Source organism: Peromyscus maniculatus, chromosome 5 (genome assembly GCF_049852395.1).
Source record: "Peromyscus maniculatus bairdii isolate BWxNUB_F1_BW_parent chromosome 5, HU_Pman_BW_mat_3.1, whole genome shotgun sequence".
NCBI classification, from domain to species: domain Eukaryota; kingdom Metazoa; phylum Chordata; class Mammalia; order Rodentia; family Cricetidae; genus Peromyscus; species Peromyscus maniculatus.
In genome coordinates, this window is record NC_134856.1 from 44,071,002 (window position 1) to 44,084,702 (window position 13,701).

At 48.2% G+C, this 13,701-nt stretch overlaps 1 protein-coding gene across 2 annotated transcripts in view; it reads left to right on the plus strand.

Moving 5' to 3' along the window:
- Positions 1–12,471, plus strand: part of St3gal2 (ST3 beta-galactoside alpha-2,3-sialyltransferase 2) — a 56,372-nt gene extending 43,901 nt beyond the window's left edge. For both annotated transcript variants that reach the window (XM_042277715.2, XM_006974095.4), the window contains 4 exons: positions 3,737–3,916; positions 9,264–9,309; positions 9,591–9,710; positions 10,283–12,471. In XM_042277715.2, the coding sequence (XP_042133649.1) occupies positions 3,737–3,916; positions 9,264–9,309; positions 9,591–9,710; positions 10,283–10,456 (520 nt within the window). In that variant the 3' untranslated portion in view covers positions 10,457–12,471. The remainder of the gene's footprint in view (positions 1–3,736; positions 3,917–9,263; positions 9,310–9,590; positions 9,711–10,282) is intronic.
- Positions 12,472–13,701: the final 1,230 nt, after the last annotated feature.

Consider the following 13,701-nt stretch of genomic DNA (forward strand, 5'->3'; position numbering starts at 1 on the left):
GGTGAATCTCTGAGTTTGAAACAGCCTTGACTACATAGTGAGACCCTGTCTCAGAAAAGCCCCAGAGCCCCAGGCTGGGGATACTGATAGTTGGTAGAGTGCTGGCCTAGGACATCCAAGGCTCTGGGTTTGAGCCGCCCCACTGAGTAAGCTAGGCATGGCGGCACCCCTGTATAGAGGTAGAAGGACAAAGACGTTCGTGTTCATCTTTGGCTACCTAGTAAGTTCAAAGCCAAACTGGGATACACGAGCCCTTCCCTGTCTCTGTCTCAAAAATAAAAGTAAAAGCTGAGCATCGGTGGCGCACGCCTTTAATCCCAGCACTTGGGAGGCAGAGCCAGGCGGATCTCTGTGAGTTCCAAGCCAGCCTGGACTACAGAGCAAGATCCAGGACAGGCACCAAAACTACAGAGAAACTGTGTCTCGAAAAACCAAAAATAAAATTAAAAAAAAAAAAATGTAATAGGGTTGGGGAGATGGTTGGGGTTATAAAGTGCTTGTTATACAAACATGCGTACCAGAGTTCAGGTATGATTACACCCATGTCAAAGCTGGGTATTAGAGCATGCACCCGTACCGCAGTGCTGGTGGGATTGGGATTGGTAGACCCCGGGGGCCTTGCTGGTCAGTCAGTCTAGCCAAAATGATAAGTTCAAGTTTCACAGAGAAACCCTGTCTAAAAAACTGAGGTGAGAACTGGGGAGGTAGCTGAGTAGATAAAGGCACTTGTTGGCCAACCCTGACCACCTCAGTTTGGATTCTCAGAGCCCATAAGGGGAGCCAGGTGCTGTAGCATAGGCTTCTCCCCTGAAGGGAGCTGAGGGGCAGAGACTGGAGCACCCCTTGTCCCAGCCGGAACAGAGGCCAGGAGACCCCGTCTCAAGGAGGAAAGATGAGGACTGACACCCAGACTCTGCTCTCTGACCTCCACACGTGTACCGCGGCATGTGGACACCCCCACACAAACAAGCACACGCAGCTAAATCAAGCAGAAAGCAGGAGAGGAACAGTCCCGTCTTCTAGCCTCTCCTCTAGTCAACTCCAAGTGTGTAGAGGCGCACACAGGGATGAATGAATGAATGAATGAATGAATGAATGAATGAATGAATGAATGAATGAATGAATAAAGAAAGAAAGAAAGAACATGCTGAGACGCCAGGTTTCTACTAAACATCTCCTAGGATGAGCATTGCAGAAAGACCAGATTTCCCAGGAGGCAGAAGGCCTTTGTCTTAGACACTGTTGCTGTCTCCATAGCAACACCAACACAGCAATATGTCTCTGAGGATTTCCTTTTTTTTTTTTTTTTTTTTTTTGGATGATGAGAAATGGTGATGGACAGGGAGACAGGAGAATACTGAGTTCCACCCAGAACTCCCTTGGATTATCTTCATCGTCCATTGCTGGTACTTTAAAGGGAGGGAAGCTGGAAGCGGGTGAAAGAACTCTCTCTACTGAGGCTCCATTGCTTCCCTTCACCCCTGGGGTACTTGAAAAGTCCAAAGCCGCTCTCAGATGCTCTGGGCAACTCTGTCATTAGGTTCCTGGGTGATGATTGGGAAGCCCCAGGGGTCAAAGCCTGCAGCTCCGAAAGCTGTGGCTACTTATGACATGGGTGTCCTAGCTGCAGGACACATCCACAGATCCTCCTTCACATGAGGCAAGGTCAAGATGTGGTGTTTGGCGGGGGCCCTGGAACTTCCTTGTCGAAAGGGTGACCCGGATGGTAGTTGACTGTCTGGGGTCTATATAATGAGCCAGACGGCAGCAGAGGCGGCTGCTTGCAGACCTCTCTTGGCTTGGAACCAACCAGGGAGGCCTTCCATCCCAGAATCAGGGAGAGCACTGCAGTGAGGTAGAGCTCTAGCTTCCTCTGTGTCCTCGCACCTCCACTGTCTCCGCCTGTAAATTCTCTACTCTTAGTTGATGACTGGAATGGGGATCTCCTCTTGCCGACACATCAGTAGGCAGCAGATACATCCAGTTCCTAGCCTTGCCAGGTGATAGAAGACATGCTGTAAGCGTAAGTGAAAGGGATGAGAGAGCCGGATACCGTGTGCTCCAAGTAAAGTTGAATCCACCCTGCCCAGCGTTTCTTTGGCTGCTGAAGGCAGCGAGGAACAGATAGGTTTCTGGAATGTGTGGCTCCGTGTCCCAGAGATCCATGTCATCCTCTGGCCCCTTTCCAGGGCATGACTTATCTAGAATGAATCAGCCTCCAAAAGAGTGCCACGTTTCTTCTCGTTCCTGTGGAGGCCATGAAACATCATCTTGGACGTTATTTTGCAGCTTCATTCCCAGTCCCTTGCTGTCTGGGGCCTGGCGTGGCGTGAAGGAAGCACAGGGCTGAGGAGTAGACGATCTCACTACTCGGTCTAAGAGAGCCTTCTTGAGACCTCTGGCTCCTGTACAGCGGAGAAAGCAGGCAGTGGGCCTTTAGAAGCCAGCCTGGGGCAGCCGTAGCCCCCATCACACAAAATAATAAGTTTCCCCACGATACTTTCCTACGTGTATGTAATTTATTTTGGTCACAGTCAGCTGCCGTTGCTTTCTCTTGCTCCTCTTTCCCCACCCCCAGCGCTCTGCTGCCTCCTCCCGAGTTGTCCTTCTTTCATAGCTTTTTCCCTCAGATGAGATAATCGCACCCTTTTGGTCTTCAGAGCTCTGGTGTTTTAGTCTCTGGTAAGATGAAGTTTGCTTCTTAGGTCCTCACGAGGGTCAGTCTGGATCCCAGCACCAGCCCAGCCCGGCCTCCATGGCTTCTTGCCTTTTCCATCATCCACAGGCAACTGGGATTCTTCCCTACCTTCTCCGACACTTCTGCTGCTGGGAGAGAAGCAGGAGGCGAACAGCAGAGGTGCCCTGTGTGTGGCAAAGGAAGTCCACACCCAGCTCATGGTGTCAGCCCCTCTGACAGGGGACGTTTGTGCTGGTTCACAGAGCTGGCATGAAGGCTAGGGAGGCACCTGGAGACTGTTCCTGCCCCCTGGGTCCCCATGCCATAGTGAAGGAGCAGAGCTTATGGCCACCCTACTGTAATGATGCCGCAGAGTTCTCCATCCTCAGGAGACAGAAATGCCCACAGAAACAGTCAGCAGAAAACAAAGACCTGCAAGCTCATGCTAAGAGCTATTTCAACTGTGGGGGAAGATGTTCACCAAAATGGGAGCCTTACCCGGACTTAGTGGTACACATCTGGAATCCCAGCACCTGGAGGGTAGACGCCGGGGGGGTCAGGAGTTAAAGGCCAACTTAGGTCCATAGTAAATTTAAGGCCAGTCTGAGCTGTATGAGATCCTGTCTCAAAAAAGAACAAAGGACTCAGGGTCCTTTCCACCACTTGGATGTTTCGATGAATAGTGTTGGGTTTGTTGCCAGCATGTAAAATTTCCTCTTCTCTGATACATAAATGGTATTCAGTTGATGAATGGACAAAACGGACCCACCAGTCCTTTGATTAATGGAATGGTCTTATCTTTACTTAAGCAACCATTGCCTGGTCAAAGTGTACATCATTTTATACATTTTTTTTGAGACAGGTATCACTGTAGCCCAGGATGTCCTCAAATGTATGGTAATCCTCCTGCCTCAAGCTTCTTGAATGCTGGGATTATAGGCATGAGCCATCATGTCCCGCTTCCATTTCCATTTTTGGTGAGTGCCAGATTATCCTCTAAAACCCATGTACCACTTTCCTTGGTAGTTCCTCTTCATATTACCCTCTTTTTTTCTTCAGGATGAATCAGGCACCAACTGTGGGCTTTGAGAAGGATGTTGGCAGCCGAACAACCCACCATTTCATGTACCCTGAGAGTGCCAAGAACCTGCCTGCCAATGTCAGCTTCGTGTTGGTACCCTTCAAGGCCCTGGACCTCATGTGGATTGCCAGTGCCCTCTCTACAGGACAGATCCGATTGTGAGCCTCTTTGCTGGCTGAGTAGAATATGGGCGACATGGGTTACATTAGTGAGAAGGGAGGGCTCAAAATGGGGAATTAGCTGAGGGCACAGTTTATTCTGAAACCCCCAGTTTGCACTGGTCTCTCCAGGAGGCAGCTCTGCACTGTGGAGCTATTTTCTCTGGTAACTGTCTCTGGGATTGTAATTCCATCCCACCTGGGAACCCTGGCCAATCCATGTCACTGAGAGGTTTGTTATTGTTGTTCTTATGATTTTATTTGTTTTAACTTTTGAGACAAGGTCTTGATAAGTCGCTAAAAAAAGAAAAAAAAAAAAAACTGGCCTTAATCTTGCTCTGCAGCTGAAGCAGGCCTTGAATTTGTGATCCTCCTGCCTCAGCTTCCCTGGTAGCTAGGATTACAGGTCTTTGTCACACTTCTGGCTTACCAAAGGTTTGGTGGGGTTTGTTGTTTTAATTTTTTTTAATATGTATATATTTATTTTATGTGTATGTGACTGAGTGTTTGTATGTGCACCACATGTATGCAGAAGCCCAAGGAGGTTGAAAGAGTGCCCTAGAACTGGAGTGGGTGCTAGAAACTAAACTTTGTTCCTCTGCAAGTTTCAACTGAGTCATCTCTCCAGTCCCATGCTTTTTCTGGTTTATTTGTGTGTGTGTGTTTCTTGAGGCCAGGTTTCATGTAGCCAAGGCTGGCTTGGAACAACTATTCCTGCCTCCACCTCTACAATTCTTGGATACAGGGATATGCCACTACACCTACCTACCAATTCTTAGATGTATTTATTTTACAAGTATGAACATTTGCCTGCACGTGTACATGTGGTTACCGCGTGTGTGCCTGGAACCTGAGTAGGTCAGTATGGAGGACTAAGTGGTGTGAACATGACGCCTGATTTCAGTCCCTGAGACCCATGTGGTAGAAGTTGAGAACCCATTCTCTGACGTGTATGCTGTGGTGCTTACGTACCTCCCTCACACAAATAAATAAATGTAACTAAAAATTTCAAAAAGGTGTACTAATCAATAACATTTTGATGAATTCCGATACTGTAAACGTGACAATTAATTTTAGAATGTCTTTATGTTCTAAAGGTCTTTGATCTAGTAATACCCCCAATAACCCAATCGTCTTGTCCTAGCCCTAAATAACCACTTGGTCTACTCTGCCTCACCTTGTACTTTTTTTTTTTTTTTTAACAGATCTTGCCCCAAGTTTATTTGTAGAAACAGAATAGGCCACTGATCATCTGCAAATAGTGTGCAGGTGTATCACACCAGTCTATCTGTCTTCACACTGGCAGACAGAAACCTTTTCTGTGGGGCCTTCACAGGGGCCTGGGTACCTTTGGGAGCCCGAGCTGGAGCTGTGGCCTCTGCCTTGGTTTGAACCTTGGGCTTTGGTTGGCAGAGCCTACAACCCTTGGCCACGTAGCTTCTAATCCGCTTCCCAAGCTTGGGGTGAGCAATGAAAGCAAGATGGCTGAGTTTGCGATTGGGGTCCTGCGGCATCTTGTGCCTAACCACCTTGGGCTTCCCAGGGCCTTCGTGGCCTCTGCACGGGCACCCATTGCCTTTGAATTGTTTGCCTGCATCTTCTTCAGGCCTTTCTTGTGCTTCTTGGCAAAGCGCATGTTCCTCAGGAACTTGGGGTCAACCCCTTTAAGAGATCTGTATCTTTGTGACCTGGGGGTTTTTTTCTTTTTCTTTTTTTGAGATAGAGGTTCTCTATGTAACAGTCCTGGATGTCCTGGAACTCACTCTGTAGACCAGGCTGGCCTGGAACTCACAGAGATCCTCCTGCCTCTGCCTCCAGAGTGCTTGGGATTAAAGGCAGGCACCGTCACTGCTGACCATGTTATTTCATTTTTTAACGTGTGTGTGTGTGTGTGTGTGTGTGTGTGTGTGTGTGTTGGAGGGGTATTCACATAAACCACAGATTTTGTGTGAAGGTCAGAGGACACTTTGTGGGAGCTGATTTTCTCCTTCTAACATGTGTGTCTTGGACATCAAATTTGGGCCGTTTGGCTTAGCAGCCGCCGCCTTTACTTTCTAAACCATCTCTGGCCCTGTTTTAGTTCTGTGGAGAAAGGGTCTTACTGTAGTCCTGATGGGCCTGAATCTTTCCGTTATCCCTCGGCCTGTGCCGTCGGGGTGCTGAGATTGCAGGTAAACACTACCACAGCCAGCAGGCCATTGTCTTAGGGTTTCTGTTGCTGCAGTGAAACACCGTGACCAAAAAGCAAGTTGGGGAGGAAAGGGTTAATTTGGTTTATATGTCCATGTTGCTGTTCATCACTGAAGGGAGTCAGGACAGGAACTCAGGTGGGGCAGGATCCCGGAGGCAGGAGCCGATGCAGAGGTCATGGAGGAGAGTTGCTTACTGGCTTGCTCAGCCTGCTTATAGAACCCAGGACCACCAGCCCAGGGATGACACCTCCCACCATGGGCGGGGCCCTCCCTTAATGATCACTAAATGAGAAAATGCCTTACAGCTGGATCTCGGAGAGGCTTTTTCTCAACTGAGACTCCTTCCTCTGATGACTCTGGCTTGTGTCAAGTTGACACACAAAACCAGCCAGTATACCCATGTATTTTTATTTTCTTAATTTTAATTTTCTTTTTTGATATTGATGTTGTTTTGAGTTTTTGAGACAGGGTCTCTCTTTGGCTGTCCTGGAACTCACTGTGTAGACCAGATGGACCTCACACTGTCAGAGATCCATGCCTCCTAAGTGCTGGTATTAAAGGCATGTGTTTCCGCTCTTAGCTTGTATGTATTTCCTTTTCTTTTTTCTTTTTTTTTTTTTTTTTTTTTTTTTTTTTTTGGTTTTTCAAGACAGGGTATCTCTGTGTAGCTTTGCGCCTTTCCTGGAACTCACTTGGTAGCCCAGGCTGGCCTCGAACTCACAGAGATCTGCCTGCCTCTGCCTCCCGAGTGCTGGGATTAAAGGCGTGCGCCACCACTGCCCGGCTCTTTTTTCTTTTTTAAGTTTATTTATTATGTACACAGTGTTCTGCCTGCAGGTGTGCTGCACACCAGATCTCACTGTGAGCCACCAGGTGGTTGTCGGGAATTGAACTCAGGACCTCTGGAAGAGCAGTCGGTGCTCTTAACCTCTGAGCCATCTCTCCAGCCCCCTATGTATTTTCTTAACACACACACACACAAAATGGTAATCTAAGTTATAGTTTCTAGGCTGTGGCTGTAACTTAGTTGGCTGAGTGCTTTTCTAGCATGTTTAGTGCCCTGTGGTTTAATCCCTATCATGGTTTAAACCCCTGATATGGTAGCATATATCTGTAACATTCTGAAGGTAGGGGCTGGGGATTTAGCTCAGTGGTAGAACGCTTGCCTAGCAAGCACAAGGCCCTGGGTTCTGTCCTCAGCTCTGGAAGAAAAACAAAACAAACAAACAAACAAACAAACAAAAAAATCCAAAAACAACATTCTTAAGGTAGAGGCAAGAGAATCAGAAGTTCAAGGTCATCCTCAGCTACATAGTGAGTTTGATACATGAGGCTTTTTTTTTTTAAGAGAGGCACACGCCTTTAATCCCAGCACTCAGAGGCAGAGGCAGGAGGATCTCTGTGAGTTCAGGGCTGTTACATAGAGAAACCCTGTCTCAAAAAAACAAAAAACAAAACAAAACAAAAAACCCAGCTGCTGCTTTTGCAGAGGATCCAGGTTCAGTTCCCAGCACCCACATTGTGGCTCACAACCCCCCATAACTTCAGTTCCAGGGGACCCAACACCCTCTTCTGTCCTCCAAGGTGCCAGGCATACATGTGGTGTACATACATACATGTAGACATACACATTAAAAATAAAACTAAATCGGGCTGGAGAGATGGCTCAGCAGTTAAGAGCACTGACTGCTCTTCCAGAGAACTTGAGTTCAATTCCCAGCAACCACCTGGTGGCTCACAAACCATCTGTAATGAGATCTGGTGCCCTCTTCTGGCCTGCAGGCATACATGCAGGCAGAACACTGTATACACAATAAAATAAATCTAAAAAAAAAAAATCTTTTTTAAAAATAGTAAGAAGGCTGCGAGTACAACTCTAAGACAGGGTTTCTCTGTGTAACAGCCCTGTTTCGAAAAACAAACAAAGAGAGAAAAAAAAAAATTAGCGAGTCTCTCACTCCAGGATGTCCATTGTTTCATCTGGGGGGAACGGAGGGCCGTAGTGCTGAAGTGCCTGGGTACTCAGTGGAGGTGTCAGTTACAGGAGCCAGGCCAGCCAAGCAGGAAACCGGGTTTGGCGCAAGCCTGAGGGCAGCAGAGAAAGTCACTCTAGACAGAGGTCACTTGCATAAACATGGTGTTCTAGCTAGGGTGACTACTGCTGTGATGAAACACCGTGACCAAAGCAACTTGGGGAGGAAAGGGTTTGTTTGGCTTCCACTTCCACATCACCGTTCATCACTGAAGGAAGGCAGGACAGGAACTCACACAGGGCAGGAACCTGGAGGCAGGAGCTGAAGCAAAGACTGGAAAAATGCGGCTTACTGACCTGCTCCTATGGCTTGCTCAGCCTGCTTTCTTTCTTCCTTCATTTGTTTGTTTTCTGAAACAGGGTTTCTCTGTGTAGCCCTGGTTGTCCTGGAACTCACTCTGTAGGCCAGGCTGGCCTCAAACTCACAAGTGCTGGGGTTTCTTATAGAACCTAGGACCACCAGCCCAGGGGTGGCATCACCCACAATGGGCTGGGCCCTCTTACACCGATCACTAATTGAGAAAATGCCCTATAGCCTAATCTTTTTTTTTTTTTTTAAAGATTTATTTATTTATTTATTATGTATACAGTGTTCTGTCTGCATGTGTCTGTGCAGGTCAGAGAGAGCACCAGATTTCATTACCAATGGCTATGAGCCATATGGTTACTGGGAATTGAACTCAGGACCTTTGGAAGAGCAAGCAGTGCTCTTAACCTCTGAGCCATCTCTCCAGCCTGCCCTATAGCCTAATCCTACACAGACATCTTCTCAGTTTAGATTCCTCCTCTCAGATGCCTCTAGCTTGTGTCAGCTGACATGAAAAATGAGTCAGGACCCATGGTGAGTTTGGGATGATTAGGTAATCCAAGTGTAGCGGTCCCCAGCAAACAACTTAGGGGAGAAAGATTGAGACTGGAGATCCCTAGACTTGACTAGACAATCCCAGTTTTATCCTAAAAGCCGCTGAAGGTTTCTGATGAAGCTCCTGCAGTGATGAACATGCAGTGGAAAGAGATCAGTCTAGAAATTGTGAGGCTGTCACCATTTGGTCTTAAGGAGCAGAAGAGGTGTTGCTGGGTGCTGGAGAGCCATCTGAAAGGGTTGTTTTGTGTCTTCTTGCAGCACCTACGCTCCAGTGAAATCCTTTCTTCGGGTGGACAAAGAAAAGGTAAGTTCCCTACCTCTTCCTCTTGACCCCCACCCCCCACCACTATGGAATGATGCTGGCTCACTCAAGGTGTGCCTAGTCCTATGGCTCAGCACTGGCATAGTGCCCTTCCAAGACCATCCAAATCTGCATCTGCTGGCATGCCTGACTCCAGCACTGACTGCAGGAACCTAGGAAAACCCATGTGTAGCACTACTGAGGAAATGCCAGAAGCAGCTCAGAGCCTGACCTGTGTCTCTAAGGCCTCCAAATGCCTCATGTGCCTCTTGTTTTCCTCCCAGGTCCAGATTTACAATCCAGCCTTCTTCAAGTACATCCATGACAGGTGGACAGAGCATCATGGACGGTACCCTTCCACAGGGATGCTGGTGCTCTTCTTTGCACTACATGTGTGTGATGAGGTATGTAGTTGGTGCCAGTCTAAAGAAGCAGCAGACCTGAAAACAGGGACATACCCTTTTCCCATCTTAGCAATGGCCCTGGGGACGTGGATTAGGATTTCTCATATCTGTACTCTAAACAGTATATTTGCAGTTCCCAATCTTTATTACCTTTTTGACTTTAATAAAATTACTTAGCCGGGCGTGGTGACACTCCCCTTTAATCCCAGCACTCAGGAGGCAGAGGCAGGCAGATCTTGTGAGTTTGATGCCAGCCTGGTCTACAGAGTGAATTCCAGGACAGCCAGGACAACACAGAGAAAACCTGTCTCGAAAAACCTAAACAAATAATAAAATTACTTCATTAAAAAGTTAAATTTATAGCTGGGTCATGGTTGGCACCTGTAATCCCAGCTGTGAAGAAGCAGAGGTAGGAGCCGTTTGAGGTCAGAAAAGCAAAAAATGAATGAGAAAGAAGAGGCAGCGGTCCCCTCTGAGTCAGTGTCCTTAGGCCTGGCTTGGGTGTCCCCCCCACCCCCCCACTCCCGCCACGGTCCCCGTCTCCCAGTGACCCCTGCGCCACCCTCCCACAGGTGAACGTGTATGGGTTCGGGGCTGACAGCCGAGGCAACTGGCACCACTACTGGGAGAACAACCGGTATGCGGGCGAGTTCCGGAAGACGGGCGTGCACGACGCCGACTTCGAAGCCCACATCATTGACATGCTGGCCAAGGCCAGTAAGATCGAGGTCTACCGAGGGAACTGAGCTGCCCACGGCGACATCAGGACCAGTCAAACCTCGGTCCGGCGAGCACAGGCTGCCGCCCACCAATCAGACTCTGCACCATCCCCCGCAACCAATCAGTGTTGCCGTTGGGCGGAGCTTCTTTCTCAGCCAATCATGCGACTCAAGGAGAACTTCCGGCGCCGCCGTCTCCACCAATCATGGCCTTGGGAGGCGGCGGGGCCTCGACCCCCCTCCCCCTCCTCTGCTTTGGATCAGAGTTTCTTTTCCACCTTTTACAAGGCCAGTGCTGGGCCTGGGCAGGAGTGCCTTGGACTGCTCATTTCCAGCTTAGGCCCGGATGGGAGAGTGAAGCCCGCCAAAGAAATATGGTCGCGGTGAGACCCTCTCCAGGGCATTCCGTGGCTCACCAGGTAGTAGGGGATTAGATTCACTCCCATCAGGGTGGACCTCCCTAGGGCTTCACTCCTTAACTAGTGTCAGCAAGGGGTAGGAAGCTCCACCGGGTCACATGCAAGGTGCTTCTCTCACGTGTGCCCTCACTTCTGTCGTCGTCCCCCCCCCACCTTCTCAGCGTCTGACCTTTGGCCCTGGGCTTTCTCTCCAGCTCACTTGTTGATCTGGCAGCTCACCTGTTGATCTGGAGACAAAATGACACGGCCGGGACCCTGCTGCTCACACACACACACACACACACACACACACACACCCCTTATGTCTTTAGTCCTAAGGAGCACGGCCGGGACCCTGCTGCTCACACCCACACACACACCCCCCAACACACACAGACACAGACACAGACACACACACACACACACACACACACACACACACACACACACACACCCCTTATGTCTTTAGTCCTTTAGTCCTAAGGCGAGAGCAGCGCAGTGGACCCTGCTGCTCACACCCACACACACACCCCCCAACACACACAGACACAGACACACACACACACACACACACACACACACACACACACACACACACACACACACACACACACCCCTTATGTCTTTAGTCCTTTAGTCCTAAGGCGAGAGCAGCGCAGTGGACACCAGGCTGGAGAGGAGAGCCCAGCTGCCTGTGCATGTACCTTTTTCTTTCATTGTTACCCCAAAGAGGAGCAGGCAGCCTCTTGCTTGGGGGTAGGAATTGCTTTGGGCTCATACTTTAGTTACCCTGAAGCTGCCAGGGATGGCTGCCCAACCAAGATTGCTTGACAATTCTTTGCAGGCCTTGCAGATGGCCTGGAGCTTTGCTGGGGAGGAGCGGATTGGTGGCTGCCATGCATGCCTCCTCCTGTCCACACCCTAACCTGCTTACTCGCCCGATCTAACCCACTTCCCAGCTCCTAAAGGGCTGGTGAGTAAAGAGTCAGGGGCTACAACTGGAAGCTACTTGCATGACTCGACCCCAAGTCAAGGTTGAGATTCAGTGGGCTTCAGGGAATGTCTCAGGCCATGGAAAGTACTCCCCCTTCCCTGCAATGTCCACATAAATATTTTCCATTCTTAATAAGTTGACATTACCAAGCAGCCTCCTGGTTGGGGGACAGTCACCCCCAAGGGATAGTATTAGAGGGTGGGGATGAGTCAGCAAGTACCCCTCAAAACTAATACATGGAGAACTTTTCTTGAATCTGTTCCTTCCCAGTTCCAAAAGCAGGGGTGGAGTAAAGGGGGCTACAGGGGTGGAGTAAAGGGGGCTACGCTGAGTGAGGCTACAGGAGAACCTCTCAGGGCGCTACCCATCTTGCAGCTGAGGCACCAGCCGTTCTGTTCTTGCCTGTCTCATCTCCGCTCTCTCAAGAAGCTGCTGTGATGAGAAGCTGAAAAACAATGCAATTATGCCAAACAGTATTGAGAAGAATAATTTATTTTTCTCCCCTTCCTCCCTCCCTTTCTTTTGTTCAAACCATTAATCCCCGTCTGGAAGAGGTAGGTCCCAGCACCCAGATACTTTCTTCTATAGTTATTTAAACATTTAAATTTTTCCTTCCATTTCTTTTTCTGAATTAAAAAGAACAAACCCCATGGAGTCACTCATCTGTTCTGAGCTGTACTGTCTTAGGTGTATCTTAGGAGGTGCTATACTGGTAAGGATGTTTGGGAGAAGAAAACAATTCTGATACTCTCTTACACATTAGCCTGGTTCATGGTCTCTGCTCTTGGAAGTCTCCCAAAGGACTATAAGTATTACGTTTTAAAAATCAATTTATTGCACCAGGTGTGGCGGCCGGCGCTTTTAATCCCAGCAGTTGGGAGGCTGAGGCAGGAAAATAACTTACAGGCTAACCTCAGATACATGGGAAGTTTAAGGCCAGCCTGGGCTACCTGAGAATCTTTCTCAAAAGAAAAAGAAAAAAAGAAAAAGAAAAAAAAAAAAAAAAGCGAGCACAAATCAACTCATTGTCCCCTCTTCAGATTCCTCTAAAAGAGGAAAAGACTTGGGAAGAATTCCTGGCTCACCCGAAACGGCCTTTCGTAAACGCAGAGCCTCTACTGGAGGCTCATGCTGGCCATAAAGCTGTCCTTTCCCCATGGGGTGGGCTCCTCCCTGGAGTTCTCCTGTCTTTGGCATTTCCTGCTGACTCCAGTCACACTACATGGACCCACATCTTTCTGCCAGTGTAACACGGTGTCATACAGAAGCAGAGTTCTCTGGGAGAACTGCTGGGCATATAGTGCCTCTCTCGGCTTCGAAATCACTAAGATAAATAATGCTTAAGGATAAATGCTTCAACCTCAGTAAGGTACCTGGAAAGCTGGGGAAAAATTACTAAAACAGGAGTCAAAATGGATCTCAGAACTAAATTAAAAAACCCCTACAAAGAGTAGGTTTTTAATATACTGTTACATCTTAGATATCTAACAGTTTTGTAGTTGGATTTTTTCAAGCTTTCTGGTTTCCCTTATTGAAATGTAAGGTTTTTTTTTTTTTTTTTTTTTTTTTTTTTAATTCCATTGTTAGCTTTTTCTTTTCTTTTTCTTCCCCGAGACAGGGTTTCTCTGTTTAACATTCCTGGCTGTCATGGAACTCATTCTGTAGACCAGGCTGGCCTTGAACTAAGAGATCCACCGGCCTCTGCCTCCTGAGTGCTGGGATTAAAAGCGTGCACCACCACCACCAGCTTATTAGATTACTTTTTACAGCTGCTGTAACTCATTCCTATACTCTTCGGGAGGTTAAGGATGTATGCCATTTAACCAAATATTAACAGACACTTCCTTGGTATCTTAGTCCATGGGGTTTTGCACTCTGGT